The 25,042-nt window shown below is 46.8% G+C and overlaps 2 protein-coding genes across 3 annotated transcripts in view; one reads left to right on the top strand and one right to left on the bottom strand.

Moving 5' to 3' along the window:
- The window catches only part of LOC147884075 (NAD(P)-binding Rossmann-fold superfamily protein), a 51,767-nt gene that overhangs the window by 6,042 nt on the left and 20,683 nt on the right, over positions 1–25,042 (top strand). The window contains exons 2-8 of one of the 2 annotated variants that reach the window (XM_087398701.1): positions 3,139–3,228; positions 3,343–3,413; positions 3,556–3,651; positions 3,778–3,858; positions 17,113–17,175; positions 17,354–17,527; positions 17,659–17,744. In XM_087398701.1, coding sequence (XP_087254827.1) covers positions 3,139–3,228; positions 3,343–3,413; positions 3,556–3,651; positions 3,778–3,858; positions 17,113–17,175; positions 17,354–17,527; positions 17,659–17,703 — 620 coding nt within the window. In that variant the 3' untranslated portion in view covers positions 17,704–17,744. Of the gene's footprint in view, positions 1–3,138; positions 3,229–3,342; positions 3,414–3,555; positions 3,652–3,777; positions 3,859–17,112; positions 17,176–17,353; positions 17,528–17,648; positions 17,745–25,042 lie in introns of both variants that reach the window. The other variant, XM_087398700.1, reaches the window with a different exon arrangement.
- Positions 13,884–15,179, bottom strand: LOC147884076 (uncharacterized). The gene is made up of 2 exons (XM_087398822.1): positions 15,161–15,179; positions 13,884–14,659 (listed from the first exon to the last, which is right to left on the bottom strand). Exons 1-2 carry the CDS (start codon positions 15,177–15,179, stop codon positions 13,884–13,886), a joined length of 795 nt encoding a protein of 264 aa, XP_087254948.1.

Genomic DNA, 25,042 nt, shown 5'->3' with positions numbered 1-25,042 from the left:
TAGATGGATCACAAAAATTACATCACTTTTTCTTTTTATATCTCACCAAATCCTGGCTACAATTTGAGGCTCGTCACATATCCATCACTAGTGAAAGGGTCCTAGAAGGATGCAAAATACTACTTTTGACTACATCTTGGCTAAAAAAAAATATCTCCTTGGATCCTTTCAAAAAAAATTGTTGCCGAAAGAGTGAATAAACCAAAATTTCATAAGTTTTCTAGGCTCTTTAGTAAAAACCAAGTATTCAAATCTTTGGGCCAATAAAAGGATCCTATGAAAATAAATTTTGGCATCTTTCTAGGACCCTTTCACTAACAAAAGTTTTCATGGAGACGTGATGATGGTCATAACTCTCAAACTATAGCTCAGATTGATGAACTATAAAAATGACAAATGATGTATTTATAAAACTCTATCAAGCCAAATGATCAATATAATTTTATAAAAAGATTTGGTCCTCCCAACATTATAAGAGAGAGAGAGAGAGAGAGAGAGAGAGAGAGAGAGAGAGAGAGAGGATTACCATTCCAAACATGAGTATATACATGATTTAGTGCACCAAAAGAGACTCTTCCTCTTTAGGAAGAGGAAGAGGAAATACTACATTTTCTAATAAGAGTGGAGGCAAGAGGACTTGAACTAGCCAAGATGTTGGAGTCGAGAAATTTAGTGAGACACATGAAGAGCTTCTCCATGATGTTGAGGGGCATCATGATGAGAAGGATATATAAAATTATAAAATTTGGGATGGTTTTTGTTTGTGTTGGGTTTTTTTTTTGGTTTTTTTGGGGGGGGGATCGATTTTGTGCTTGGCCAAAACCTTGGAAAAGGCATTTTTAAGCACTATTCTAATCCGTATGCTACTAATCCGTACTCCGCACACTGTTGGCCAACTTTGGCTGTGGTTGGCCTCAAGGATGGTCTCAAGGAGGAGGAGGATGGTACGGATGCAGATGATGAGGATGAGGATGAGCAAGAGAATGAGAATGAGGATGCAGCTTGAGGCTTGAGCCTCATCGGTTGTGAATTGTGATGCATTTCAATTTTCAGCTTTATTTTCGGGTTGTGGCAGCCTTTTCTTATATGATGTTTTGCCTTTGATGTTTTGGTGTAGTACCTACTTCCAAGTTTCTACTACCTACTACCTTTGATCATGATGTTTGGTGTAGTATTGATCTATCTTTGACACTATGTATTCTAGATTCCAGATGACTCTGGTCTTTGGAGGTTGGACTCTTTGAACTTTCATGAATCATGATTCATGACTTTAATATTAATACAAGTTTGAAGTTGAAAGTTTTGTACCTCTATGTCAATGTAATGTGTACAATGTATATTTTTCTAAATGTTTTTGGGTAAAATTAGGGTCATGTATGTTTCAGCCCTAGGCGCTGAACCATACTCCGATCATACTTCCATACTCGTATGACGTATGCGTATGGTAACGTATGGAAAAAACTATGGGAGGAGGTGGTGTGTCTGGCCATTGCATAGATATGGACAGCAAGTGATCCCTCATCTATTGGAGGAGTGTGCTATCTGGACAATAGATGCCATTCAAAGTAGTAGTGTAAAGCTTCAGTTTTAGGCATTGAGTGCAAACAAGTTCTCTGATAGAGAGAGAAAGAAAGAAAGGTTTATTAATGCTTGTAGAAGGCCAAAAAATTCCCATGAGACCAAGAAGCCCGCATGGGCGTCTACTATCACACCTCCAATGAGCTACTAAAAAACTCCAATATATCGCTCTTGGTGGGTTTTATTTTTTGGTGTGGGGGGATTCACAAGATCTCGGTTTACTTTTCTCGGGTTTTGAATTTCGAGCTTCGGGTTCACATGTGTACTTTTAATAGGGAAATCATTTTTCTTTGCAAAAGAAGATAGGAAAAATGTCCATTTGTTGGGAGTGGATCCTATCATGTCATGCCGTGTCCTATATCATATGCCATGCCGCAATGACGGGTGCTTACGAGCCTGTGTCTAGGCTCTTGCTGACTTGGCATGTTTGAAAGTCTGTGTCACGATCCCTACATCTCCCAACTACATCTTCTCTTGTGAAGAAGTCAATGATCTCCTGTTGTCTCGGCTGGGTCTCGTGGTGGGCCGCACTAGTCGGGACCTAAGTTAGATAACCTTGTTATGAACAGTGCGGCACATCTTTGGTCTGGGTTATACGGTATACCCATGTTTGTGTACTCATGGGTGAAAAGACAATGATATCTCCTTTCGATCTCTTAGTATTCTACGTATCGCATTAGAACATTGCCTATTCCCCAAAGGAGGGATAGGACTGATATATGATAGTGGAGGTTGATCACTTTACTAGACGCAGCCTACAAGATAATAGATAAGGTCTTGAGGTTGCAATTTCGCCCTCACAAATTGGCCGTGTAAAAAAGTCATAGCCACTTGCGATTGTCTAGTGGATTTCAAGAAGCCATAGCCAAAGTTTGATTGGGTCTTCTTGGAGGGTACTATGTGGCGTTTTTAGCAGTGAGCATAGTGAGTCAAGGGGATTTCAACATTATATGCAGGCAGCTCCAGCTAGATCCTCATTGCGGGACATTGGAGAGGCCTTCTCCCTCACACGTAGTGGGACACCACTAGCCCCCTTCTTGCTTTTTTTTTTTGGCGGAGGCCTTGTGGGTACCTCCTTTGCTCACAAGAGACAAGCTTGGTGGGGATGCACCTCTCAATCCAACAAGATGAGGTGGGCTTGGATCTTTGGAATCGGTATGCTATATCTCTACCTGATGAGCCTCACAGTAATGATGTTGCTTATTCTCATGTTGAGGTTGTTTCTTTGCGTGTGTGTGCCTGTGTGCGCGTGCGTGTGTTGTGATATACACGTGCATCCCCATGCCCGTGTCTGCACACACATGTATTCTCTCTCTCGCTGACGTTTCTTTTCTTTCTTTCTTTCTCTTTGTGAGAGAGTGTTCCACATAATACTCACGCTCTTCCCTTTCCAGGCCTTCTCCTCTCCCATGCATGCCATATGGAGGAAATATCTGTCGTCAAGAGGATCTACTTGGTGTTAGGAAATGATGTACTGTAGATCTTTATGGGCACTTAGTTTTCTTATTGGTTGGAGTTAAAGGGCATTCTTGTTTTCTGTCTTTTGTGAGCCCTGCACAGGAGGTCCGAAATTGAGGAAGTGGTATGGAGCTCCTGACCAGCTTCCTAGGGATGGTGAGGAGAATGGATTACGTGGGGACGATGTGGAAGGTAATGTTTTTAACCACTCAATTTATTGGCACCAACAATTCAGAGACACATGTTTGATTGCTCTAAGGTTGCTATACTTGACTTTTCTGATGCATTGTCTATGATGCAGTGCAGAACAATTGCAAGAGGAAAATGAAAAGCGGGATGCCATCCTCATTACAGATGGTGATAGCATGACTGGCCAGGTACTCTGGGAAAGTTTTTGGAGACCTTGGATTTGTTTTCTTGAGAACTCCCACGAGGTGCCAACTTTGTGGGAAATGAAATGCTTTTGTTCATTGCTTGATTGAAGGATATTCTTATGGAGGATTCTCTTTTGTGGACTAGCTAGTGTTACTCGCTTTGATTCTCAAGCGGGTTCGTATCCGGACTCTTGTGAAGGATGCAAAAGAAATCGCTGCAGCATTTGGGTCATATGTCGAGGTACTTTTGTTAGGCACAGTTAGTTCGGTATGAGTGCATGCTTTGAAAACATATCTATATGGTTTTGTACCTATGTTCTCTTGTAGGGCTTCCTAAGTTGTGACTTGATTGGATTTTGCATAAAAGCCAGTTGTAGGGGATGTGGCAGACAAAAAGATGTTGAAAAATGCTTTAAAAGGTGTTCGAGCAGTTGTATGTCCCTCCAAGGTACTTGCTTGTTTTCTGAGGTAACTTCCAAGTACATCATTATTTCATCTATTCACTTGCCAAGGGCAATGTTTCAGTGTCTACTGGAACACTGATTTGTTTTAAAAGTATGGTGCACCAGCTGTATGATAGTGTTCATTTGCTCAAGCTAGCAATTTCCCAATTAAAGCTTATGAATAAGTAAACCCTTGTCTAGGGCACTGGTCATTTCAAATCACGAATTTCAGGCCACAAGATCTATGCACAGGGATGATGACAGCTCCGAAGCTCTCACCTGTGACTTCGCTAAAGTTACAGTGGTTAAAATTGCAGGATTTGTGCAAAGATCATGCACACCAATCATGTATGATCGGGAAACTCCAATTTCATTGAAAGCTGATGAATTTTCATGTTAAGTTGTCTACATGGCTTACCATGTTGGTCCACTATCCTAGGATGCCCGTTGAACATGGAATTGATGAGCTAGCTGATCTCCCAAGTTGTAACCAAAAGAGGTCAGCGATCGACCTCATCTACTGGCGGGTGCTATAAGTCACAATGCAACACCGCTAGTATTGTGTTGTATGTTTCATGGCTTCCAAGGCTGCTCTCAGCAGTGAAACTCTTCACAACAGTTTGCAGAAGGCAACACGTTCTTCTACCGAGTGATGTATAATCATGTTATTCTAGGGAACATGGGCCCTAAGTGATTTTGCAATGGCTGTAAGTAATTGTGAATAGCCTGGCAACCTAACCAGGCAACCCTGTGAAGAACAACAAGATTTGATATGTCAAATCAAAGTTGCATATTGTAAAGGTACCATACAATGAGACATGTATGGAATGTTCGGTAGGTCTTTATAAGGTGCTGTACATGTCCTAAAGAAAATATCTCTAACAAGCTGTCCACTAGTGTGGCTTGTGAGTGCGCCTTTTGTATTCATTTCAGGTCCTTTCTTTGGATATCATTGTTCAGGGTTATTGGTTGCCATATCTTGTTGTCTGTGGCTCCTTGCTACCACTGAAGACCCCATTAAGAGGCGCACAGCAGAGGGAGTGAGCAGCATATTGGTTCCTCCCTATGCCACCGAAGAGAGGTGCGTGACAGGAGGGAGCAGCAAATTTGGCAACAGTGTGTGGCCTCAGTTCCAGCACTAGTGGGCGGCACCTGCTGTCCACGTAAGCCACAAATGAGGCCTTTAGTGGCTCCTCCTATGCCACTGAAGACCTCATTTGCGAGGCGCACAGCAGGAGTGAGCAACAGATTGGGGAACAGTGTGTGGCCTCATTCCCCCCTGTCCATGTAGTGTTGTTTGTGAGAGCACCTTGTGTATTCATTTTGGGTCCTCCCTTTGGGCATTGTTATTCAGTTATTAGTTGCCATATCTTTGCTATGTATTCCAGATCTGAGCATATGTTACACTTGCATACTTGTGTGCACATCCTGACTAGGATCTAGAGTTCTCCAATTGATTTTCTACTGTGGCCTGCCGATATTGCGATAATTCTTTCTATCTTAAGTGGTGCGTTTCCTTATCAACTAGATTATCTAAGCATTTTTTTTGCTTAGATGCTCGTCTGGGAGAGACTAAGATGAATCGTTTAGAATTCACAAGCAATTGTAGCTTGAATGAAGAGATTGTGGACTACTTTTTGATTAGCCTTCTCCTTTAGTGCTTGCCTTCGTCACAGCTGAGTTTGCCCTTCATCTCCGGAGTGCCAACATCCTATGGACGAAAGTGCACTATGTTGTGTTTTTAGAGGATGAGTCATGTTCGAGGATTCATCTAGATATATCATATATGTGTGTTCTAGCATGGTGCCGGAAGCCATGATGTGACAACGTGGCAGATAGGAGTAGTGGGGCATCATACAGAGCTGGCATTGGTGCCGTACCTTAGTGGATGCATGTTGCATGTGCTGGTACTTGGGTAGGTTTTATGCTTGGGTTATATATTTACATGTGCAGGAAGATATGAGATCTCCAAGCCGATTTGAAAGGCAAGTGAACTTGCAAACTAATCTCACTTGTAGCAACCTATTGCTTGTAAAATACTCTCTTGAAATACAAAGTTTTTGGCACCTCCATCTTGGGATCTTGTAGCACGAGCACGCACAGGAAAGCAACGTTGGGAGGGCCTGAGAGCACGGAAGCAACGTTGGAAAACGGTGAGGAGCCTCGGTCTACCACAATGTGCAAATCTACTGAGTGTGAGTGTTGTGGTGCACTAAGTAGTCGCGTAGAGGGCTACTCGAAGGGGTCAAGAGGACGACCCAAACCGTGAACCTTGAACATATCGGGAATGTGTGGCTGGATGGATAGATGCACAAGAAGGGGTCAAGGAGGAGCACCAACAGCTGTAATCAGGCTGAGCTCCCGTTGTGCAAAGCCGTCCGAAGTGGTTAGGTGTCTGTATCTGGTGAATTGTGACTCGATTGACGAACTGTCTGAATGGGTGGTTCTTAGGATCGTGTTTGAGGCCTACAAGTCTAAAGGGATGAGTTTGGATGCCGAGGAAGGGCATGCAAAGAGTGAACTTGAAGGGTGAGAGCTAGCTCTAGGCAAGAGCAAGGGCAGCCCGAGTGAGGGGTGTGTCAAGTGAGCCTGACTGTGGAAGTAGCTCAAAGGGAAGAGCCTAGGAGTGAAAGGATTTGAGGAGTTGTGCGTAGGTAGATAGCATGCATATTGGTGCTAGACCGTGAGGAACCGTTTGAGGATGGACTCGCTCAAGGACCAAAGGACCGTACGTGGGGAGTGAGCTAGCATATTGGTGCCTGATGACAAGGAGCCGTCTAGGTAATGACGTGCTCAAGGACTAGGGGAACCAAAGGATCATAGGGGCAGTCTGAGGAGGGACGTGTGGAGTGTTGAGTTTGAGTCTCATTAGGGCAATCTGAGGAGGCACATGTCTTGTAGCGGGAGATAGACTATCCTCACTCTCTCTTCTGCTCAATACTAAGTGCAACTGCAAGATGATGCACTCAATACACAAAGTGAGCTGTGGATGTGAGTGAGAGAATTAGAGGGAGAGAATGTAATGGACCTCCAAAGAGGAAATAGATACAATTGAATAATGAATGCTCAAAGGGCTGAATACAACTGTATGAAGACTGCAAAACTAAAAGACTAGACTACCTTGAGGAGGTGACTCCTCACTAGATTCCTGAAGAGGCTGAGGCTACCCTGCTGGTTTGCTGGGGGGAGGCCTGTCGCGTTCGTCTTTTGCTTCCGGAGCTGCCCTTACGGCTTCTTGAGCTTCCCGATCGCGTTCTTCTTTTGCTTCTCGAGCTTCCCGATCGAGTTCTTCTTTTGCTTCCCAAGCCTCCCGATCGCGTTCTTCTTTGGCCTCCCGAGCTAGCCTTTCATGCTCTTTGGTGGCCTGCTCACGATCTTCCTGCATCTCCTGAAGCTGGGTCATGCGGGTGAAGAGAGCCTCGGATTGTTGTTGCTGCATCTGCGTCATAGCCTGCAACATGGATGTCATGGTACACATGGAAGTGTCTGCAGGATTTTGTGGTGGGGGTGGTGGTGGTGGTGGCGGTTGAGGCACTGAACCCTCACCCCCCCAGGTGCTGGACTGCTCACTAGTGCTCATGGTGTCCGTGCCGGATCTTGTTTGGACCATAAAACAATAGAGCTGCCCCTAAATTGACCCTCCCTATCTCAGGAAAGAAAACTGAAGCTCTGATACCAATGTAGCGGGAGATAGACTATCCTCACTCTCTCTCTAGCTCAATACTAACTGCAACTGCAGGATGATGCACTCAATACACAAAGTGAGCTGTGGATGTGAGTGAGAGAATCAGAGGGAGAGAATGTAGTGGGCCTCCGAAGACGAAATAGATACAACTGAATAATGAATGCTCAAAGGGCTGAATACAACTGTATGAAGGGGCTGAAACCCTCACTGCAAAACTGGAAGACTAGACTACCTTGAGGAGGTGAATCCTCACTAGATCCTTGAAGAGGCTGAGGCTACCCTGCTGGTTTGTTGCGGGGAGGCGTGACTCTGCTGCTCCGAAGGCTTGAAGGCCTGAGGAGTGGATGAAGAATGAGGGCAAGAGGCTGCCCTTTTATAGGCTGATAGGTCAGCCTGGCCGACTTGGTCAACGCCGACCGTTGACCTTGGTCGGTTGGTCAACGTGCTGACTTTTGACCAAAAATTCATCTCTGCGTTTTCTGACCTGCGATGGCATGGCGTTGACTTCCCGTTGACTGTGTGCTAATTGTTGATTGCGCAGGGCTGCGGGTGTTGACGGTATCTCTGGCTTGTTCCTGAGAGCTTTTGCTCCCTTCGACAGCATGCTATTGTCCCACGGTGGCTAGTTAAGAGGGGGTTGTTGGAATGTAGAGGTCAAGTCCCAAGTTGTGAGCTCCCATGTGATGATGACAAAGGGGAGTCAGACCTGTAGGTTGGAGGGGAGAGATTGAGAGAGGCTGCCATGTGGCAAGCAACAGAGCAGTCGTTCTTAAGTTTATTTTACGGTAGCCACGAGGGCTACCCAGGGCAGCACATATGGCTAGCAATAGATCCTGGTATAGGGCAGGCATTGGGGCTTGAACGTGCCCAGCCATGAGCCCTAGTAGTGGGCAGATGGGCTGGGAGATTCCCAGCAGAAAGGCACCGATCCTCCTTAGATAGGCCAATACAGAGCAGCAGGTTGGCAGGACCTGGCTGGTAGTTGGCAGTCCCAGAGAGTTCTGTCTGCAGACTTATGGTCAGTCGGTCAGGCTAAACCCTAGGCCCCAGTCGGCCATTTTGGGGCATTTAGTCCTATATAAGCAGAGACCCATTTGGGTCATTTTGGCAGTCAGCCAATGGCACTGGCAGTGTGCATGGTGACACACAGTTGAGGCGCAACTGTGAGTGCAAGGGCAGTTCAGCTAGCAGGTCTTTTTTTTTTCCCAAAGAAAGGAACCTTCTATTAATGCTTGAAAGATTTCATACAAGACAACAGCCCCGAAGGTGCTGAGTATGAAATAACTGGAAAAGGCTGGAAGAAAAACCGGCCTGTTCCAGAGAAGCCCAGCTCATTGCCTAGGGGATCTCGGGAACTGGGGCTAACAGCCAAGTGGGGGGACTATACAGCCAGCGAATCCCTCGCGGAGTGAAAATGTAGAAAACACTTGCAGGCCAAGCCTTGCAGAAACGAGCACGCCTCTCAATAGTCGCCTTGGAGCCTGGAGTCTCACGCTCCCAGGTGGACCGTAGAGTGTAAATGATATCTTGCCAGATGGCAACCAAGGTAGCCGAGGGTGGAACCGGGTGCTCTCCCATCACGAGACTGCAGCGAGCCACCCAAATGTTCCAAGCCGTGATGTTGGCTACTACCTCCCAAACACTGCCTTCTTAGGGGAAGGAGGAGCTAGGGTGTCAGGGGGGGCTGCCTCGTGGAGTGCAATCCTCTAAATGCTCTGACCCTGTGTCCGGTAGACTAGGGAGATCTCATCAATCTGGGACGTGTGTCCTCCCTCTGTCAACCAAGCCACCATCCCCCAGGTGTAGTCTCTGTGAAGGCTCTGCATGCGTGTCATGATCCTGAGGGCTCTCATCCAGATCCTCGCTGCGCTACGACAGCTCCATAGGCAGTGTGGGATAGTCTCCAGGACACCATCTGAGCAGCAATGGCACTGCCCCTCCACTCGCATCTGCTCCAACCATGGGCCGATGGGCAAGCCTCCGTGGGCTGCCAGCCAAAAGAAGTAAGAAATCTTCCTCGGTCGCAAGCTGGACCACAACCGCGTCCAAAACCTGGAGCGAACATCCCGGGGCACTCTCTGGGTCTCCCAGTGTCTCTCCCTCGAGGGGGTCCGTCTCGACGAGTCCATCTGAAGTCTTCTGCCAATCCGTATGGTGTAGGAAAAGAAAGGCACCTCATCTATCGTCTCAGCAAGGCCGCCCCTGGAGGGCCAGAACCACTCCCCGGGGTCCCACTGGACCTCCCTCAAGGGTCTACCCTCCCATAGCCAGAGGCGCCATCTAGAGGCGTCCTGCTCTAAGATACTAGAGGATCGATGTGCCACTCCTTCCCCAAGCGTCCTACCACTCTGATCATCTGCCAGTGTATCCCATCAAGACTCCCATCCATCTCAGGGTCACTCCCAATGAGGGGCTGCAATAGGCCTCTAGGTCCTACACGGAAGAAGCCGGGGTCCATGCTGTCACGTTGCATCAAAATCCTCAAGGGAACACCAGTACGAGAAAACTGCCCCAGCCATCTGCTGTCTCTCCAAATGTGAAGTCCTTCCCACCAGGACTCAGGAATGGCTAAGTCGATCTCGCCCATCTGCTACCCTGTCCCTCTCAGATGCGCTAGGGCATCAAGCCTCGTCTCTGCCTCCATAGGTAGTCTGCTCCAGCGACCAAAAGACCCTACTGGTCCACTATCCCACTGTGCCCAACCAATGTGAGTTCGCTGCCCAAGCATATGTCCCTCCTGATCTCTGACTTCTGGGTGCCACATAAGGGGCCGACGCTCGAACTCCTCTCTGCATCTGAGTGGAGCACCGATAAGACCCCCTGCTAGTCTCTGCCAAACCCTGTGAAGACTCCTCATCAGGGGGGAGCCCTTCCCCGTAAGGGGGGCCTTTGAGAAGATCCATCTATGTGAAGATTGCCACTGTCCTTCAGTGCGTGGGGTGTTCCTCAGAAGCCCCTCTCTGTAAGAGGAGCTTCCAAGGCTCAGCACCTAGGGTGAGGCCACGAACCACTAGCTTGCCCAGAAGGGCCCTGCTCTGCATCTCCGGATCAATGATCCAAGCCTCCTAGTGCCTGCGGCATGATCACCGTCTACCAAGCTACTTGGGCCCTAGTGTTCCTCGTGCCGTCTGAACTGGCCCGGAGGAAGTTCCGTATCAACTGTTGGAGCTGCCCAATGCATCCTCTATGAAAGCACCAACAGGAGGCAATATACCTGGCAGTGGCAAGAAGGACCTGGTTTGCCACTAAGGCGCGACCTGCAAGGGAGAGTTTGGCCGAGCTCCAATAGAGAAGCTTGCGCCGAACACTCTCAAGGATCGGGGCAATCTGCTGCTCTGCTGTAATGTCAATACCCACCTAGCATCCGAGGTATCTCGCTGTCTAGCCCCGCGGTATCCATTTGAAACCAAAGTCACTCCCCCACTCACGGATCTCCTCTGTCTCCTCAAAGCCCATGAGGAAGCCTATGGATTTCGTCCAATTGATCCATGCCCCCGAGGCCTCACAATAGATAGCCAAGGCACCTCTGACTCTCTCTAGACTCACTGTGGTGCCCTTAACATACAAGGCCGTGTCATTTGCAAACTCCGAGTCAAGGAGCTCCTCCTCCTGTCTGATTGGGAGCCTCAACCCTGTGAGACCCACCACCTGTGATCTCAAAAAGTAGCCCAGAGCCTCCGCTACAAACAGGAAGAGGAACGGAGCTAGTGGGCAGTCCTGGCGAGCCGAGCGAGAGAGAGGGAAGGCCTCACTTGTGTGTCCTCCGATAATCATTTGACTAGAGCTCCCTGCGTATAACGCTAAAACTCCTTTGACCCATCTGTCGGAGAAACCCAATCTCCTCATAGTGCCCTCCAGGAAAGACCACTCCACCTTGTCGTAGGCCTTCTCAAAGTCCAAGAGAAGGATGGCCAGTGACTGTGACTCCTCCTTGGACCAATCCACTGCCTCCCAGAACGTGAAGATGTTGTCCAAGATGCTGCGCTCCTGGACAAACCCAGTTTGTGTGTCATGGATGATGTCGGTAAGATGAGGCTGTAACCGCAAACTCAAGACCTTGGCGAGGATCTTGTATGCAGTATCAAGCAGAGTGATCAGCCTCCACTGTCGAATATCTGACCTATCTCCCCCTTTCGGGATCAAACAGATCCACCCCTTGCACAAGGACTGAGGAAGAAGGCATGTGTCGAAAATCTCCTGGCAAGCTAAACGGAAGGGGGTAGAGATAATCTCCTAGAAGTTGCGGAAGAAGGCTGGAGTCAACAAGCCATCCTCCCCAGGGCACTTCTAGGTCGGGAGAGCCTTGAGGGCTTCCCAGAGCTCCTCACCCGTGAAGGGCTCCTCAAGTCTGCTGCAAGCTAAACGGAAGGGGGTAGAGATAATCTCCTAGAAGTTCCGGAAGAAGGCCGGAGTCAACAAGCCGTCCTCCCCCGGGCACTTCTGGGTCGAGAGAGCCTTGAGGGCTTCCCAGAGCTCCTCATCCGTGAAGGGCTCCTCAAGTCTGTTGCATAAGTCCCGCGAGACTACTGTCGGGCCACAAGACCTGCTAGAGTCATCCTCTCTGTTTGAAAGAGCTGGCTATAAAATTCCGTGGTCATGTCAAGAATCTCCTGAAACCGGCCTTCGATAAACAAAAGGGCAGTGATCTTCTTCTACTCAGTCATAAACTTCATAAATAGCCACAATGCAAGCTTCAGTCACTTAAATCACTTAGGACAACTTAGAAACAAGATTCAACAACAACAAAGGTGAGGCTAGAATGCCCCTGCTCAATGAAAATAGTACACAGTGTACCCACTGGCCCCAAATGCCTTGGCGCCCCTTACGGTATTTATTTAATGCTTTTGAATGGAAATGCTTTACAACAAGGGTTCAACCTTGCACTGTTCCTCTCTGCAAATCCTCTACTTGTCATCAAGGCATCTAATCCCAGTGCATCACTAGAATTCCCACTAGCAAGGCATACTCAGGCATTCACTTCTGATCTGACACAACTTAGAGGCATTCAAGCATCCAAACCACTGGCAAACTGAGCTCAAGGCAGCCTCAAGGCTATCACATGCATCCACACTGTCCTTAGGCCTTCCACAAGATCACCCTTGCCTTTGGGTGCTTCCTAGAACTTGTTGGAGTCCTGAAAGGACTGCACACAACACGCATGCACTGCAAAAAGCTGCAAAGCAAGAAAGAACAAGGAAAAACCGAACTTGGAACCAACTTCCGCTGTCTGTGGCAGAGGGGCGAGCTCCTTCCTCGCACCTATCCTCTGTCCAGGCTCCCTGCAGGGTGCAAGTGTCTTCCAGCAATTAGGAGAAGAGAGATATGAAGATAGAGAGCGGAGGGTGAACAAGAAAGAGCTGTAGAGGAAATATGGTTCACAGATCTGCCCCGAAATGATTGCCTCGGGATCTGTGCTTGAGTCCTCCTAAGAGAAGGTGCCAAAAGCAGCAGGGAAAGTTCCTTCTGCAGCCTGCGCTGGTCCAAAACAGCTCTAGAAGCCACCACGCAGCCAAAAACATGTGCACAAAGGTCCAGCACAGCAAAAGACAACCCCGGGCACCTGCTGGAGGCAACTGAACACGTCAGTACATTCGTACGGACATCCGTACAGCCATCCGTACGGACGTCTGCACAGTCTGTACGAAAATTTCCAAAAAGCTCAAAAATGACTTTTGGCACTTCCTAGAAGTGTGTACTAGCCTTGGAACAATCAAAACAGAGTTAAAACGGCTTAAAACGGCTGAAAACAGGCTTGAAACAGCTCAAAACTGCACAAGAACAACTGAAAACGTCCAACACCTCTGGGAGAGTGAGGGGAGAGAGATGGAAGGTGGGGGAAGGGCATGTATACACATGGATGACAAATAGCATCTCCTTCTTGCCATTTGCCCCTTCATTAAAGTCCTAACCCCCATACCAAGGACAAGGTTGGTTGTCCTTGGGTCCAACTTTTAGACCCCTGTTTTAAAGCCTTTACCTTGCCCCTAGGATCTAGTGGTGCACCTAGACTTTGCCCTTAGGAACTTGTAGGAAGTGTGCACTTTCTCTAGCCAGTCCCTCACAGCCAAACCATTACAACACTTAACGATGGTTAACCTTGGGTTAAGCGTAGGTTGAGTTACGAAGATACTTTACATCACTTTTCACGTCCTCGTGACATACCCTCCTCTTAAAACAGCAAACTACCTAGGTTGCTGCTGAAAAAGTACAAATAGGTAGAAATAGCCCAGACCAAAATATACATCATCTGTAAGATACAACTTGCAATGATAATATGGGCTAGGAGAGCTTGAGAGTCCATCCATACATCAATGCATCCTCTATGTCGAGTGTTGCGAACACCCATCATGGAGACCTCACGGCAGAAATAGTGTTAGCAAGCAGCATCTCGGGTGAGACAATTGGTGCCACCAAGCGATCTCCAGATATATGAGCAGTCTGAATCAAGGAAGGGGAGGTGCCACCCTCCTCTTGAGCACCAGGCAATGCTCCAGATCTCTGCTCTGTTGGACCTGTAGGAGCCTGTACCATAGTTGGCGCAAGTTGAAACGCATCAAGGTAGAGCTGCAAAATCTGAGGTGAGTCTGCCAGGTCACCCTCCTCCATCCACCTCGCATCCAGTGCAGGGTAATTCCTAAACTTCACCAGGTAGCGACGGGAAACTCTACCTTTCACTTTTCTTTCCATATGTGCCAAAATCTGTCCCGGAACCAAGATTTCATCCAACTCTTCCACCTCGGGCTGATCCTCATGCAGCGGGTCAGCAGGCACATCACCCTGGAAAGGCTTCAATAAACTCACATGAAAGGCATTGTGTATGGTCCAAGTGGCAGGTAGCTTCAGCCTGTAAGCTACATCATTAATGCGTTCAAAAACCTGAAAAGGACCATAATACTGCATCTTCAGCTTTGTGTACACTTTCGTCTTGCCTTTCATCTTCCTGAGTCGTGCTTTTTGAAAACGCAGCAGCACCCGATCACCCTCTTTCAAGAACAACTCACGGCAATGCTTATCGGCTGCCCGTTTGTGCTTCTCTTGGCTTTTCTGGAGGGCTGTTTTGACCTTCTGGTAAGCAACATCCAAACTTTCCACAAATCTGTCCGCTTCAAAAATCTTCTCTTCTGTATGCAGAATGGGAGGTACAACAAGTGGCAAAAATTGCTCCCATTTCGATTGCTGATCCGAAACTTAGCATTTGAGAAGATCAAGGGCAGTGGAATTGGCTTCTTCGGACTGCCCATCAGATTTAGGATCTGCCCATCAGATTTAGGATGGAAAGAGGATGAGAAATTCAGCGTGGCACCCATATTCTCAAAGATACCTCTCCAGAAAAGACTTGTCATCTGCGGGTCTCTATCACTGACAATTGATTGAGGCATCCCGTGATGTTTAAACACATGAGACATAAAGAGTCTTGCCATCTGGTCTGCTGTAATTTTCTTTCTGACGGGAATGAAGTGGGCCTGCTTGCTGAATCTGCAAATAACGGTCCATATCCCATCATGTCCAGATGGTGTACGAGGAAGATCAAAGATAAAATCCATGGCAATGCTCTGCCAAGGTCGATCGGGAATAGGTAGAGGCTGCAGCAGTCCAGCCGGCTTCTGCCTGTCATATTTCACCTTTTGGTAGGTGACGCATGTCCTGACATATGCCTCAACATCTTTCCTCAATGATGGCCAAAAGAAATAGTGCTCCACAGCTTTGATGGTGGCATCAATGCCTCTATGTTCTGCATAGGGTGGAGCATGAGACTCTGTCAACACTTTGGGCCTCAACTGTTTCGTGACACACAATCTGCCATGCATCATTAGATAACCGTCTTTGAGAGTATAGTGCTCATGCCTCTGTCCATCAACCAACTGATCAAATCAGCATCATTGGCATATTGATCCTTCATGGCATCAAGCTCATCATGATATGCAATGGTCACTGCTGAAACTTGTGGCTTAACAGACATTGCATCTGGAGTGGGCTTGTGTGATAGTGCATCTGCAACAACATTCTTCTTCCTAGGCACATGCACAATTCGAAAATGAAACATAGAAAGAAAATTTGCCCACCTCATATGCTTCTCAGACAACTTTCTCTGAGTGAAAAAGTACCACAGTGATTGATGATCTGTTTGAACGAAAATCAGCACCCAAAAGATAATGCTTCCAGGTCGAAAGAGCATGTATAACAGCCAACATCTCTTTCTCATAGATGCCAAAATTCATTTCAGCATCCTGGAGCACTCTACTCTCGTATGCCACGACTCTTCCACCCTGCATAAGTACCGCTCCTACGCTGTTCCCACATGCATCTGCTTGGACAGCGAAGGGTTGCGAAGATCTGGCAAAATAATCACAGGATCTGAGCAGAGTCGCTCCTTCAGTAGGTCAAAAGCTGCAATTTCTTTGGGACCCCATCTGAAAATGACCACCCCTTTCTTTTGTAAGGCATGTAAAGGAGATGCAATCTCTGCAAAATACCGAATGAACCTCCTGTAGTATGAGCACAAGCCCAGAAAGCTACGTACTTCATGGATGTTCTTCAGGTGTGGCCAATTCCTGATGGCCTCTACCTTGGCAGGGTCCATCCTAATTCCATCCTTGGAAACAATGTGCCCGAGAAAATGGATCTCATGCATGAAGAATTCACTTTTCTTGGCATTGACAAGCACCTTATGCTTCCGTAGCTCCTCGAGAACAATTGCCAGGTGCTTCCTATGTTCAGCCTCATCCTGAGAGAACATGGTGATATCATCGAAGAAAGTGCCAACAAAGGTTCGGTGCTCTCTAAAAATCCTGTCCATCATTCTGTTGAAGGTGGCAGGTGCATTAGTTAAACCAAATGGCATGACAAGAAACTCGTACAGACCAAATGTGTTACGAAATGCTGTTTTGTGAACATCCTTTGGCTGAATTCTGATCCGGTGATAACCACTCTTCAGATCAATGCGGCTGAACATTCCAGACCCTTGTAACCTATCCAAAGATCTGAAGTATTTTCTATCTACTTGTATGAACATGTATTGAAGTGAGATTGTGGGTGTGGGCTCCTGGCAAAGCTTCTGCATTAGATGACTTGCGATAAATGCAAGGTCATTGTTGTTCTAACATAGTGTCTGAGTTTGAGTGTTTGAGCTGGAGTGTAAGTGAAATCTCCCACATGGTATCTGAGCTAGTGGGACTGTATTATTGTGTTTCCAATGTAATTGCCATTTTTGGCTATGGTAGGGTCCTTTCTCTTGGTCTTGTAACTCAAAAGGCTTTTGCTCTTTTTTCATTACTCTTAGCTTGTAAGAAGCTTGACTACTAATTATTGTTGTCTTGGGCTTGTAACTTAAGAACAAATTGATTTGTTTCCAATAACTTTTAACTGATGATTCAGTAAAGCTACACTCATGACTTCTCTGGATTTATACTCATGACTTCTCTGGATTTGGCATCTTAATAAAAGAGGAGAGCAAGATGGTTATATAATGCTTGTGTGTAGGTCAGGATTGGAAATTATGGTATCTCTCTCTATTTTTTTTGGGATGCAAACTGGTAATTTTGGATCCAGAGCATGATTGTGCTTTGTTACCCAGGTAGGTGCTCTAGCTGATAAGGAAATATTGAAAGGAGTAGAACACATCGTTTTCTTATCTCAGGTTTTTCATCTTACCCATGGCATGCTCGAAATTTGAATCAGGTTTAAGAAATTCTACAGGCTGTCATCTATGTGTGTGTGCATGCTGAGGTCACAAACGTAATTCCAAGGCCTTGTACTCGACCATGTAGGTCTTTGGCTCTTTTTTTAATACGGTGAAGAACTTAATGGATGTACAGTTGGCTGTGTATAGTAATGCTGGAGGTTTGGCTGCTCTAATCAATGCAAATGCAAGGCGTCAGGCAGAAGAAGATGAAGAAGCTATGAGAAATTTGGGAATTCCTTGTACTATAGTCAGGTCTGCAGCATTGCAGGATGAACCGGGAGGCCAGAAGGGCTTCGTATTTAAAAAGGTGGGCAAAGAAGATCCATGTGTATCTGTTGTGCCATGCTTGAATGCAAATCATATTTTGGGATTTTTGGCTCTCCTACATTGGAAGCCATAAAGTCACTACCAAAGCCTGAAATGTGCAGGGAAGTGCAGGAAAAGGCAAAATCAGTAGAGAAGATGCTGCCACGATTTGTGTGAGGGCGTTGGAGTTCCCTCCTAACCAGGCCCTCGTATTTGAGGTACGCTTTTCTGTGTTTGCCAGTTGCCAGAATTCATGTGTTGCATGATTGTTACTTTGAGCTTCTTTGGCCCTTGAGAGGGAGAAAGAAAGAAGGAAAGTTTATTAAAGTCTTCGGAAGACCGAAGGGAATGATCAGTATGGTTCTTCACTTTCTGAACTACACGATGCCTTGGTCCTGCAGCTTACATAATACTGCTTGATTGAACCAATGCTGTAATAAAGTTTTGAAAAGGATGAGCGAAGCACATCTTTTTGATTTATAATGTCCTTCAGGGATCTGAACCCTTACTCTCTTAAGAATCTTGTGACTCAACACATTTCATTGCAAATGGTGCTGCGAACCCCACTGAGATGTGTCCTTGCTTTGAAACGTTTCGTATGCAATCTAACTGTCAATTCTCTTCACAAAACACGTATCAAATTGCGTGGGAATTCATTTATTGCGTATCTTTATTTTCTGAATTTTCAAGTTTTTAAAAATTAGGATGTTTGCTGAAGCCTTAAGCAAACCTTAACTCAGCTCCCATGATCAAAACACAGCTCCTTGGTGAATTTGCACTTAATGAAATGAGGCCAGAACTGGCTGGGAACCAAATCGTAGTAAGGGAAGTCAATTCGCAGCACCTAGGAACAAATCGTAGTTTGAAGGACTCCATTTGGAAGCTGGAAACTCTGAACAGCGAGCAGGAATACAAATGGTAGAGCTGAGAAACAGTTTGCTGGAGAGAAGAATGAGGGAGTAGAGGGGGGGGAGAGAAATCACAGCACTAGGAGCCAGAAAGAAGGGCCGTCCTTGTCATGTGCACGGATTGGTATCCGACGTGTACTAGGTACACAAGACTAGCTCAGGTAGCCTAGGGAGGCTTAGAGCTAGGCAGGCTTGATTCTCGGGTTGAGTGGCAAGGGTATGAACCAGTTAGAGGTCTTCGCTATTTTTGGCGCTTGGGGCCCGAGTCTATATAAGGGGCCCAGAGGTTCAGTTCTCAGAGAGCCGATGGGAGCAAGTTTCGTTCCCAGGTGCTAGGTCTGATCCTAGATTGAGTCGCGGACGCGCGCCTGCATCGCGCGCCTGCATCATAGCGTAGCCCAAGGCCCAAAAGCAGATCCCAGGCTTCACAGCGCCACCTCGTGGTATGGGACACCAGGCTGGTTAGGATCTGGCTGGGAGTTCGTGCCAGTAGCTCAGCTCGTGGCTCGGAGGGGACATCTCCTGATTTGGGATCACATCTTGTAGATGTCATGATTGGGTGGTGAGCAGCCTGCTCAGTTTCCTCACGTTGGTGTGTTCTTGTGTTTGCTTGCAGATCAGAGGTTTCAGGAATGCTGGGACGTGTCAGTTGGTATTAGAGCCAACTCCTGAGGTAGGAACTTCTGTTCCAAGAATTTTGGACGATTTTTTCCTCCAGGTATGCCCTAATTTCGAAATTCATGTTTATTACCGTGCACGTGCCTTATGATTCATGGTTAAGGGTGGCGGTTAGATGGAGAAAGAAGGAAGGAGAGACAGAGAGAAAAGGTGAATTCGCAAGAAGCAAGGTGGAGTGGAAGAGAGACCATGAGAAAGAAAGAAAGAAAGAAAAGAAAGAAATTTTATTAGAGTCTTCGGAAGACCGATGGGTCTATGAGACTGAAAGAAAATCTGATACAAATCACAGTAAGGGTGGAGCTACTGAAACGAGCATCATCACCCGTGCTGAATCCTAAGTCTGATCATACATAATCAAATACATCTGGATGTAACAATGAAAAGAAAAGGACTGGAGCGGAGCGGAATCCTCCGTATGTCATGTCCCCCTGGCTGGTGCAGGAAAGAAGTTAGTCTGTAAGGGGAAGAGCTAGGGAGCAGTTCGTGAGTTGTAGGAGTTGGCACAGGAAAGAAGTAGTTTCAGAATGAAAGCAAAGAGCAAGGACGTGATGGAAGGCCGCGGGCAGCCTTTAGGATGAGAGTTAGGGAGCGGGTATTGATGGCTGGAGTGAGGATGGAGGTGCGCAGCAGATGACAATCTCGAGGGACTGGTTGGGATGCGAATCAAAGCCCTACCAAAAGTAGGGGTCTGTTTTTTTTGGCGTGCAAGAGCTGCGTCAAAGTTAGGCTTGGACAGCTTAAAAAAGCAAAAGCCCTACCAAAAGTAGGGGTCTGTTTTATTTTTGGCCTGCAGGCTGCTATAAGCCTGCAGTGAGGCGCTCTTTGCTCAGGCAGCCATCTCGCCTGCTCTAGTTCGCAGTCCATGAGTGCGCATAGCCAACCCTCCACCTGCCCTCACCTAGTACCACCCGTTAGCTCAGGCTGCTATCTCGCACTTCTGAGTTCGGAACAGCCCTTCTCTCCTACCATTCCAGTTCGCCACCTTGCTGCTCCTCTGCTTCAACACTCTCCCCTCTAACGAAATCTCCAGGCAGATTGTTGTTTACTGCCTGCTTTGGGATTCCGTTTTCTCTGCTGCCCCCTCCTTTCCTCACGACTCTCTCTCTCCTTTCCCTTTGGCCTTCAGAGCTTCTTCACTCCACATTCTTTATGGCTGATTCTGTAGACCATGAGCTTGCGATGGGAGATCAGGATATGAACTACCATGCGGAGGATGACCAAGGTCTCTACGATGATCTAATTACGAAAAAAGCCTTTAGTGAATTCACCACTGCTCTTGATGGAAAGTTTCAGCAAGTTAACACGAATCAAACGGGGTTGACACAACAACTCCAAGGGAATCAAACTACACTCACACTTTTGACTAGCACTGTTCAGGCGCTCACGCATGTGGATGCCATGGCTTTAGTGTTAGGTCCGAACATCACTCCAGATCCTTTTCTCGGAGATTAGAAGTCTCGTACCAAGGAGGTTGTTGACACTTGGTTGCACAAGTGGCAAGTACACTTCCAGTTTCACCCTTATCCAGATGACAAGAAAATACAGCTTGCAGCCGGGTTTATGTCAGGAAAGGTTTTATTGTGGTGGAAGGAACTCCAACCCAAGCCTGCAACATGGATAGAATTCGAAGGGGTCTTCAGGAAAGAGTTTCTGAAGAAGGAGGAAGATTACGATATCGTAGGCAAGCTCAAAGCCCTCGATATGTCCAAGCTGAATTTGACTTTTGAGGTTTATCTTTAGAGATTTCGGGATTTGCAGACCAGAGCTACAAAGATGGATCCAGTGACGTTGTTAGATTTCTTTGTGGATGGTTTGCCTGACTCCTACAAGTTACAGATCAAGGACAACAAGTGTACCATGTTGCAAGAGGCCATGAATTACGCGCGTATTTATGATGATACCATGGCCAGTGTAAAGGGAACCACAGTTGCCGACACGGGTGGGAAGAACAAGAGGAAGTTCTTCCAGTCTACCAGTGGTACTGGGGAGTCGAAGTCTATAGACAACGCCTCCAAGAAACATTTGACTCAGGCGAAGAATGATCGTGCCCGTTTCCTTCGTACCTTGAAGCTAAAGAACGAGGGACGTTGCTTCTTCTGCGAGGAGCGGGACCACACTAAGAATGATTGTCCTAAGAGCAAGAATCAGATGCAAGCGCCGGGACCGAAGCTCCAGGCGGGTCCGGGTACCAAAGCTAAGGGAGCTAATCAGGTTTCGATGATAGGTATTTCTGTAAATGTCATTACGTGCCCACTTTCTTGTAATTGCACTTTTAATACTTCGTTATTTGGTTCCCATGATCTTTTCCGAGTTTATGGAGAAGTTAGGGCCCAAAGCATTCACATTCTCTTTGACCCGGGCAGCTCTCACAACTTTGTTAATTACAAACTTGTGCAGAAGATGGGGCTGTCCACGATACCTAGCGATCACACCTATGAGGTGCAGCTTCCAGTTGGGAAGCAGTTTTGGGATCGTAAGATTGAAGCCCTTTCTATCCGGATTCAAGAATACACATCGGCTCTTACATGCTATGTCATGCATTTGGAGCATGTGGATGTTGGGGTAAAGGCACATTGCCACCCCTTTATTAAAGATATGACACCTATGACTGTCTTAAGACAGTCATAGGGTGAAAAACCTAATCCTAATAAAACCTATGAGTTTGTGGTGTGGCTCATCACTTCACACCCGCATCTTTTGTGTCACCACTCTCTCTCACTCTCTCCCCCTTGTACTTCTCCCTCTTACCTTCCCTCTCAACTGGTATTAGAGCCTACCCCTCCCTCTCCACTCCGTCTACCCACTCCCCCTACCTCTTTGCCCTAGTGGCCAGCAAGGCAGCAGCGCAGGGCAGCGCGGGCTGCAGCGGGGCAGTACGGGCAATAGCAAGGGCAGCAGCGCGGGCTGCAGCGGGCAGCGCAGTCAAGCAGCGCGGGGCAGCGCATCGTGCCATTTCGCGCGCCGTACAGTACAGTACGGACGTACGGACACCGTACAGGCGACCGTACCGTACGGACGCCGCCGTACGGACTGTGACAGGGATTTTCGACAGGGAGGTGCATTTTTTGTTTTGGATTTGCGTCAGAGGAGTGCATTTCGAAATTTCTCCTTGGATCTGTACCCTGCACAGGTACAGCAGGTACATTTGTACCCTACACAGGTACAAAGGTACAAAAGTACAGCAGGTACATCAGTTTTTCTTTGGGGGAGAAAGAAAAGGAGAGAGAGCACTCTGCTCTTCATTCAGGATCATTTTCAGTTCTCAAAACTGTGTTTTGAAAGTACAGCAAGTACCTTCGTGTCCCTCGTGCTTGAGGTGACTAGTACCACAGTGTGTGGTTGATTGCACAGTTATCTTGTTTCGGGAAGGTAATGCCTTGATTTTGCAGAGGACTTTTATGCTTTTGCTGAGTGCAAATCTCAGCTTTTGGGTGACATTTTCAAAGGGCTTTTGCCTGGAAGTCTATGCAGTGTATGCCTTGAGGCAGTGTGGAGCCAGGGAGCCCACATTGGTCTTGTTTCCGCAGTGTATTCAGTGACATTTCTTGCAGGTCACATTTTGTGTACGACACCTTGGAAAATCTCAGTTGAGCCACGCTTGGCCAGGGCGCATCGAGTTTACTCGGTCCCTAACTGTCCATCGTTGACAGTGCTCAAAAGATTTTCTCTTCAGTGTCTGTACGTTGAGATCTGTGTTGTTATTGTGTACACAGGGCTGTTTATGCATTGCATTGTCAGGTGAAAGTGCCAGGAGAGCGCTACTTTTTTGTATGCTACCTCAGTTTTGAGGTGTTTTTCACTTGGTACAGGTGTCAAATCAAGGGGCTTTTGCCCAGATTTTGCTTGAGAGCACTTGGGTTACTGTTTGAGACCTTCAGATGCCTTTTATCCCTTTGGCAGAAGGGTGATTGCTTGGGATTTGTCCCATTTTCTGTTGCAGGTTTGTGACAGGCTGAAGTGTCTGGAGCCTCTTTTACAGTGAACAAAACAATGTATGACAAGTGGTTTATGCATATAAAATCAGTGCAATACCTCATCTGAGGTGGGAGAAGTGATCAGGACAGCAGTGTTTTATGCTTCATCAGATGATGATGCACTGTTAAAGCACCTGTGGAACAGCTGCAGCATTCTGAAATTACTGTTTTATGCCTATTTGAGCACGGTACAGTGTGTCAGAAGGTACAGTAACTGGAGGGAAATTTACTGTTTTGCTGCAGATTCTTTTGACAGTAAAAAACAGCACTATTGTGAGTGCTTCTGGCTCTTGATAGAGCAGGTTTTTTCTGAGAAATTAGAACTTTATTCAGTCATTTTTTGACTTACAGGGAGTCAGGAACTTTCCTTATCTGATATGGCATCAGGGGGAAGTGAATCTTCAATTCTGAACATAAAGAAATTGGAAGGAGCACACAATTATGCATTATGGGCAGAACAGTGTTTGAATGTACTTCTGCTAAAGAAGATTTCTAAGCCCATAAGGGTGAAGGGTGTCAAGCCATCTGACATGGCAGATGATGAATGGGAAGAGCTTGATTTGTCCGCAAGGGCAGCTATCATGCTTACTATTTCTGATACTCTTGTGTTCAATGTTCAGGCTGAAAAGACCTCTTATGGCCTATGGCAGAGGCTAGCAGAGTTGTATGCCCAAAAGAGTTCAGCCAGTAAGGTTTATTGGTTGAAGAAGCTGGTTGATCTTCGCATGAAGGAAGGTACAACTATGACCTCACACTTGAGTGAGTTCAATGCCATCTTTACACAGCTGATTGCACAGGGTTTGAATCTTGATGAGGAGTTCAAGGCTACCTTCTTGTTGTGTACCCTCCCTGAGAGTTGGGACACTTTCAAGACCACCGTGTCAAATTCAAATGTCATTCTTATGTATGCTGATGTGGAGAGCTCTCTCCTTATGGAGGAGATGAGCAGGAAAAATAATATGGGCAGCAAGTCTTCAAATGCTTTGCAGGTACAGGATAGAGGCAGGACTCAGCAGAAGGGGAGATCTGCTAGTAAGTCCAAATCCCGCAGTCAGTCCCGTGGCAAAAAGGATATTGAATGCTTTTATTGTGGCAAGAAGGGACATGTGAAGTCTAAGTGCTTCAAGTTCATACGGGATCAGAAAGCCAAGAAGGCTGAAACAAAGGATGCAGGCAGTGGAAGCAAAGGCAAAGGCAAGGCCAAGGCAGATGACTTGGATGCAGTGAATGTTGCAGCAAAGGATAGTGACAGTGACAAACATGATGTTTTATGCTCTTCTGCTGTAATTGCACATACTTTGGTTATTGATGGTCATGACATGCACACCTGGCTCTTGGATTCAGGTGCTTCTTTTCATGTTACTCCTCATAGGGAGTGGTTTACTTCCTACACAGGTACTCATGGAGTTGTTCATCTTGGGAACAACTATGCATGTCAGATTGCAGGGATTGGCAGTATACAGATAGTATTCCCTGATGGACGCATATTTATGCTTGATGGTGTCCGCCATGTGCCGCAAATCAAGAAAAATCTGATTAGCACTGGCTTGTTGGATGACAGTGGTTACCACACCACATTTGGGGATTCCAAATGGGTGATTACTGATGGCCAGGTTGTAGTGGCTGAGGGTTATAAGAGTGATACCTTGTACCCTCTTTATGTTTCCAGTGTGGGTAATCATGTTGTTGCCATAACCGAGCTGCCAAAGGTTTCATTGTGGCATAGCCGGTTGGGACACATGTCTGTTAAAGGAATGCAAGAACTGTCACGTTTGGGTTATCTGCCGTCTCTTTCTTTTTCAGATTTGCCTACTTGTGATCATTGCATATTTGGCAAGCATTCTGTGACTCCTCATAAGAGGAGAACTCCCCATAATAGAGCACCGCTTGATCTAGTGCACACTGATTTGTGTGAGATGCCACAGTTATCACTAGGGGGTGCAAAGTATTTTATTA

Source organism: Dipteris shenzhenensis, chromosome 27 (assembly GCF_047967505.1).
Source record: "Dipteris shenzhenensis isolate YYH24624 ecotype China chromosome 27, Dip_SZ_1.0, whole genome shotgun sequence".
Lineage (NCBI taxonomy): Eukaryota > Viridiplantae > Streptophyta > Polypodiopsida > Gleicheniales > Dipteridaceae > Dipteris > Dipteris shenzhenensis.
Note: the sequence above shows the minus strand (reverse complement) of the source record. Positions and strands in the feature narration are given on the sequence as shown.